The 7,247-nt window shown below is 45.0% G+C and overlaps 1 protein-coding gene across 1 annotated transcript in view; it reads right to left on the minus strand.

The window, feature by feature from the left end:
* Positions 1–7,247, minus strand: part of ACOX2 (acyl-CoA oxidase 2) — a 16,959-nt gene that overhangs the window by 9,293 nt on the left and 419 nt on the right. The window contains exons 2-7 of the mRNA XM_010177697.2: positions 6,314–6,476; positions 3,769–3,920; positions 3,129–3,236; positions 2,255–2,374; positions 1,663–1,778; positions 1,082–1,254 (exon numbers count right to left, since the gene is read on the minus strand). Coding sequence (XP_010175999.1) covers positions 1,082–1,254; positions 1,663–1,778; positions 2,255–2,374; positions 3,129–3,236; positions 3,769–3,920; positions 6,314–6,476 — 832 coding nt within the window. The remainder of the gene's footprint in view (positions 1–1,081; positions 1,255–1,662; positions 1,779–2,254; positions 2,375–3,128; positions 3,237–3,768; positions 3,921–6,313; positions 6,477–7,247) is intronic.

A 7,247-nucleotide genomic window follows, 5' to 3' on the forward strand; every position in this document is an offset into this window, starting at 1 on the left:
TAGGGAAAGTGTGGACATGGGCATAGCTGCTGTTAGTTTACTTATCGCATAATGAAAACCAGCATTTTTCATTACCAAGATGCTGTATGTGAACACAACTGAAGCTAATGTTGTGGCAGCAAATCTGTCCAGCTTTCTAAGCTGTTAGAGAAACAAGCCTGACTAGGAAAAAAGTGATTTTTCAGCTGTGTTGGTGAACCAGCCTAACAGCGTAGAAAAGGCTCTGTGTGATCGGTTGGTACAGAGGGACTGTGGGAGAGGCTGAGGATGAAGCTTTCAGGGACAGCAAGTTCTCAGGTGTTACAGGGGAGGCAGTGGCACGGAAAAACTTCTGCTTTTCAAACTGGATCTTTGTGGCCCTGTGTGTAGCTAGGTTTCTCTGAAAATATTTGAGTCTCAATTATTTTAAGCTTTCTGAGCTTGTTTTGGATGTTCTTTACCACTTTTGCTGTGGTTAGTACCCTTAGGACTTCAAATGATGGAGTTGGTTATTGCAATAGTTCAGCATGCTGTGCTCTTGTGTTTGGTTTGTGTTTGAACCAAACCATGTTCTCATTAGGATCTTCTTGCTTTTGAAAGGAGATTTAAGTGGAAATTTTTGAAATCCATTCAAATTAAAATATCTATTTAAAAATTACAGGGATTCTTACCAGACTAATAAAATTCAGTGTTATAAACTGTGGATATTGGAATTGTGGATGTTGGAAGGTATTTTAGTGGTGCACACACAAGTAGGATGCTGTGGAATAAGAATTCAGCAATTTGTCTGCTTTGTCTGGATTCTGCTGAGTTATGGGATTACACAGGAAGACCAGTTATAAGAAAAGTAAGTTGCCTGTGTGAACTGTTGAGCTATTCAGACTGTGAAACTTATGTGAGAAAGAACTGCAAACATTCCCTTGTACTTTGACTGAAGCTCGTTAATGTAAATAATGGGGAAGCATGTTTGTAATACCCTGTCTGGGCCAGGAAATAAGCCAGTGACGTGCTGAAAGATAAGATGAAAAGTAGAAATACAGACTGGTGTGGGGAAGGTGGTGTATGGTCCCCTTCCCACCGCTGTGGGCTTGTGTGGCATTACCCGGGTTTTAACTTGGACTGCCGGCGAACCACAGAGTAGCGGATGGCAATGGTGCAAGCCTTCATTAGAGGTGTGAGCACCTCATCTGAAATGAGGGAAATGCGCACTGTAGTCATTGTGAAATAATTAATCTTCTGTGACCCCCGTCTTACATAGGTGCCATCTGGTTGAACCTAGAGTAGAGAGAGGATGTTAGCTGCCACCTTCTTCAGCACTTCAGTACGAGGATGGTTGTGTAATCTCTGTGCATAGAATAAAATGGACATCAAAATCCTTCACTGAATGCAAAACTAAATATTTTTATGTATCATGGATGAAACATATCCATTTGAAGAGACAAACTCTTACTGCTTCTGGCTCAGATAGCTTCTGCCTGCCCTGTGATCCCCAGCCTCTGAATGTGGAATTCCTGACACGGAGTTTCATTTAGGATTCGGGAAGCTTCTGCCCTTGATAAAACCACAGAGACTTGCAGACACCTCAAATCAAGAGTTTTGTCCTAAATTTAGGCAGGTCCCTGTTGTCTCTCTGTCTGCAGTGATGGTCTGATGGGTGAGTCTGTGATGTGAGCCCATACATACCTCACAAAACTTGTTCAGCATGTTCTCCCTGGGGACACGCACGTTCTGCATCATGAGGTAGCCGTTGTCGATGTGCTCAAAATTCATTTTGGGACCAATATCTCCTGCAGTTATACCTGCAGCAGGAGAAAACATAGCCTGCTTGAACTTGAACTTTTTTCTCCCCATTTTGTGTCAGGCTGGGAATCTCAAAGGAAGGGCATGTTCAGCTCTGCTTCTTCCCCAGCATGGGTGATCTTGCCTGAGGGAAGAAACAGGCATTCAAATGCCTTGTGGTAGTTTGTTTCCATGATCCATCTGTTACTCCTGTTGGCTGGGGTGAGAGCTGAGGTGTTAATGCAGAGGTGATCAGAGCAGCCCAGGCTTCTGACTAAGAAGGAGGCTTGGTCTGGATGTGCCTCAGGATACGTTAAATCTTCCTTTAGATAATTTTTATTGGGGTTGGGGTTAATGATAACTATGCCTTATGTATGTCTTGGTTTGGTTTTAGCAATTATAACTCTCTTTCTCTGGGCCCAATGTTTTAGAAAACATTTAAGAGCAAAATAGGCAGAGCACCTGCACAAGTGCTGTGGTATTTGGAGTCATTTACCTGGGCAGAGTGAATGGTCCTGAAGGCTGCGTATCTGCACGATGAAGGGATGCACGCCATAGCACTTCCCTTGGACGTAGAGCTGAGCAAAGACCACTGTGTGGGTTGCTGACCTTCCCACTGCAAGAAGAAAAACAGCCCCGTTCCCTTATGACAAGGTACAGTACAGACACGTCCACAGTTAACAGCAGTCAGTGCTAATTCTGTGTTGGGTCTGGCTACCATGTGGGTCAGGGTAGGTGTGAGCCACAGATGCTGGAAGCTGGAGATTGCCTAAATCTGTGCTCTGAGCCTGCTCTGGGAAGTTGTGTCATCCTTCGGCCTCTGTTGTTGCTGGTGAGGCTTGGATGAACAGTTTGCATCAGCAAGTGAGAAAAAATAAGCAGTTAAAGTTCATGCAGTACTGAGAGAGTGGGAAGTGCTGTGGCTGTTAAAGTAACTCTGGTTATTTTCTGTGAAATACCTTCCTGAAGGGAGCCATGAATTTCACTCTTGAATCCTTTATGCTGAGACTGGCTGAGGATTTGAATCCTTTATGCTGATCCTTTATGCTGATGACCTCCCTGCAGTTTTTGGTTGTCTGAGTATTATTTACAAAGAAGAGAAGATTGATTCCTGCAGGGGCACAGGTTTCCCTGAGCGAAGTTCTCCAGCCCTGCCACCCGAGGGCTTTTGACAGATGATGGTGGCTCCCTTGTGGCCTTTAAACTTGTATAAAATCCTTTGGTTTCTTACTTGCCTCTTGCTGTGTGCATCTCTTTACTGAAGTCCTCTGCTTAGCACCTGGACCCTCAAACACTGAGCCTGAGCAGGGCAGACCGAGTAACTGAAGGAGGCAAGTGAGGAAAACCAAAATATTTTGTGTGGTACTTACTGTCTCCAGGCCACCACTTCATGGCAGAGATCTTTGGTGTGTTCAGTATAAACTCCTGTGTGGTGATATCAAAGACTGCTGTTGTTTCCAAACCTTGAAGATAAGTTCCTTAAAGAAATAAAAAATAATAATAATAAAAAATATATATCTCTCTCTCTATATATCTATCTCCTGGTGTATCCCAAGGATGGAGAGAGTGGAGGCTCCCTGGAGGCTGGTGTGGGTATTACCAGGGTTTTGTGGTTTATCCTGGATGATGCTCCCAGTGACTCCACACCATCTGCTGCAAAGATCTCTTGAACCACATGGTACTCAGGCAAGCTGCCTGGTTCACGGTGACAACCATCAGCTTGAGCAAGCTGCCTGGCTGATCCCCTCCACCGATGGTGACTGCCTGCTATCCAACCATGAGCTTTCACTCTTGCTCTTGTGGTTTTTTACGTGTTGGCAAACCCAAAGCCAGCATATCCCCAGCTTGCAGAGGAATGCTGAGGACATCAACCTCTAACACACAGGTGGCATTTCCTCCCCAGGCTGCCCCTGCCCCAGTGAAGCATGGACATCTTGAACCCAAATTCCTGAGAAGCTGGGCCAGAGCCTTTTGTCATATGGACACACTATGTTTTCTTTGCAGCCTTACCATGCCCCAGTTCAGTCTGGGCGTAACTTCCAATGAGCTGATACTGGGTGGCGAGAGGAATCCATTTGGCAATCTGATTGTCAGAGCCCAGCACTGAAATACTTCTCATGAAGATGCGGTGAAGGAGAAACGCGACATCTCCTGACAGTGCCCTGTGGAGAAGGCACAAGGGGTATTTTTACATGGATGAAGTTCCAGGGATGTGATGAATGAGGCAGTGACACTGGCAGTCACCAGACAGTGCCACCTGCTGCCTTTTGATTTCTGCATTGTCATACCTTACCCAACATGCAGCATCAATGCTGTGTTGTAGGAAAAGTGCTCTTCCAAGCTGTTTTTGTTCCTTCTTCCAGAACATAGTTTGCTTAAGTGTTGCTCATTATTTCACTTGCTGTTGGAGGATTTATCTGCTCTGAGTGGCAGATGCTGAGCTCCTAAAAACACAGCTCAGCTCCAAAGCTCCTGTGGCTCTGATAGATTGTGAACCCTTCATATGTTTATTTTACTTCATAGGATTTTTTTCCTGATTATTTAGGTCGCATTTTAAGGCTGAGCTAAAAAACCCCACTACTCTAGCCTAAAACCCCCAAACCCTGGCAGTTCACTGTGGGGCACATTAGACTGAATTACCTATGTAGGCATCTGAGACCTGGATTTCCTGAACCCTCCCATTCCCATTCTGTGGAAATACCTCAGTACATTGGGTTTGTTGCTGGACTGTTCCCTGGGTGTTTGCTGTCAGTCACTGTCAGTGAACAATACTGTGGTTCATGGAGATTTGGCCTGACTTGAGATGTTTTTTTTTCTTGTAGAAAAATTCAAATACATCCTTGTAACACCTGGTTTATTGTCTGGTCAAGGTCCTTTTCCATCGCCAGCTGATAGGGCTGCATACATCCTAAAAAGCACTATTCCAGCAGCTGTGTATGGGAACTTGGAGACAGTAACTTCAATGGTGCAAATCCGAAGCTCATTTACTTTAAGCTTTTGTGTGTGTGTGCGTGTGTGTGTGTGTGTAAGAAATCCTAAGAAAATGTAAGGAATATATATTCCCTCTTCCTGGGATTCCTCAGAATATGGTTAAATCACCTCACAGATATAAGTACATGTGCTCTCACACCTGAAAATAAGTGGCTCTGCTGTTCTCAGTAGCTTGTATGGCTGTTAGGATGTTCCTTTACTGCAGTGCTCTACTAAGCATCTCATTCTAGATAGATACCTTCTATTGTTAACAAATGACTGTGACCTTTCTTTTATACTGGCCTTGAGAGAGAATCAGTCATGCTGAAAAAGTGTGGGGGGGAAAATACGAACAAAGATGTTGAAGGGAAATTGCTTTAATTAACAGAAAAAGACTTAATGAATCGTTGTCAGCTCATCCAGACATTACTTGACTTTAAAAAGCTGGCTTTTAAATGTGTGCAAGTGATTCACTGTGTCTGGCACAGGACTTTGTCTGTAAGAGCTTGGTGCTCACCTGGGGTTTTATCAGACAAGAGCTGTTCTGTGAGGTGGCTGTGCTCTTCATCACACAGTGTGGTAGGGCAGGGCTGGCCCTGCCAAAGCCCTCGGCATCAGGGGGCCTGATAAAAGCAGCCTTGGTGGGAAATGTGGTTGAGTTTTGACAGGTTTGTAAAATCCAATGGGATATATTTTTTAATTTATTTTGAGGGAGGGGTGGAGATCTGCTTTTTATTGGGAATATAATGATCATGTCCAAGAGCTCTTGATGGAAGATTTTCCCCTTTATCAGTCCCACTCGCTGTAGGTGGTGAAGAGCTAGCGTAAAAAATTTTAATCTTTCCTATGATGAAATACTGGAAAATGACTTGGAGTGTCAGTGGTGATTTGTAAGTACAGGCATTGTCTTTTTGAATGACACTTTTGAACTTGCACCCTCTTACTGGTGGGATGTGTAACCCCACCAACCTAACAGTGCGCACCAGGCAACAGCAAACTGGTACTTTTATTTAGCAAAGGGGGAAAGAAGGAGGGGCAAGCAATTAAAAAAAATTAAAATGTGGAGCTCAACCCCGTGCAAAGTGTTAAGGAAAAGATTGTGAAAAATATTTTATTCCATTTACCTACAAACTAAGGGGTTTTTTGTTTTGGTTTGTTTTTTTTTGGTAATACAATATAGGTTTTCTAGCTAGGGAAAATGTCATTTTTAATTTATCTGGAGGTCAGTAACATAACTGAAACAGCACCACTTCCAGTTCTGGTTATACATTTGAAAATGTCTGAGGGATGGTATGAGGGCTGTAGCACAGGTAAGGAGCTTGCTGAAATGGAAATACTGCTTTAGGGATGTGAACTGCTGTGATCTATCACATGTGCTGCTCTTTGAGAAGTTCCCTGCTGTGTATCATCATTTTCCCTTTTCCTGAGCGTGCTGCTAAGGTAAAAACCTGCAGCACGTTTGTATCAAAACCTTATCTATCAGCTGTTGGCCTCTCCCAGCCTTTGCTAAACCTGATTTTTATTAGCATACAAAACTTTTAACAAAAAATTAGTTGGACATTTTAAAAAAATGAATGAAAATCACCTGTAAATGTACTTAAATTCAGGTCCGTTCTCACTCCATCCCATCTCGTGCATCTTTTTCTGGAGGTGAACAGCTTTTCTGACTGCTGCTTCGTACCTCTCATTTTGGCTTTGGAAATACTGATTTTCTCTGCTAAATACAGGGTCGCTTTCGATAGCTTCAACTGCAAAGCAACACAGAAGGGTTGGTTCTCCTGGGGCTGGGGAGGTGCGGGCAGTGCCTCGAGCCCTGCTCGGGAGGAGTGGGCAGGGCTGGGGTTGTGTATAGCGATGCTGTGACTTTTTGGGGTGACTGCAGGCAGGTTTTATTTTGCCAGTGCTGGCTTTGATGGCTGTCACACCCAGTGCTGAAAGGCAGTGGGTTTGGGGAAGGAATGGAGGGGAACTGGAGGAGCCTGAGAGGGGTCTGTTGAGTGGAAATACTGACCCAGCAGGGTAAGGCACCATCCCTGGTCTGTTGTTGGAGGTCACTTTGAGCCTCAGGCAGAAAATGGCATGGATCCCTCTGTCTCTAATTGCTGTTTCTGTGCTGTGAAGGCAGCAAGAGCTGGGTTTTGCCCAGAGGGCGGTTAATGGCTGGAGCTGCTGAGTGTCCTGCTTGGCACCCACACTTTGGTTCGGGACTTTACCAGCTCTTCACAGCGTTGTGAAGCGAGACAGTCATTTTGCATCGCACTCATCATGAGTGAGAGCAGCTCAGCCTGGCCAAGCCGCCCCACCCCAGGCGAGGTGTTCCCCACCCAGAGGAGCCCGATGTGCCGAGGGGGGCCATCCGGCTGTGCTTCACACGTGGCGTGCATCACTGCAGCGGCATGAGCCCCTGTGCACATCCCTCTCGCACAGAGATGCTCGTGTGTGTGACTCTCAGTCCTCGCATTCCAGTTTAACCAGTTGTGCCAACAATACTGGGGTTGGGAGCACAGAGAGGGAAAAGC

The sequence above is a fragment of the Antrostomus carolinensis genome, unplaced genomic scaffold (assembly GCF_000700745.2).
Source record: "Antrostomus carolinensis isolate BGI_N321 unplaced genomic scaffold, ASM70074v2 scaffold4841, whole genome shotgun sequence".
NCBI lineage: Eukaryota > Metazoa > Chordata > Aves > Caprimulgiformes > Caprimulgidae > Antrostomus > Antrostomus carolinensis.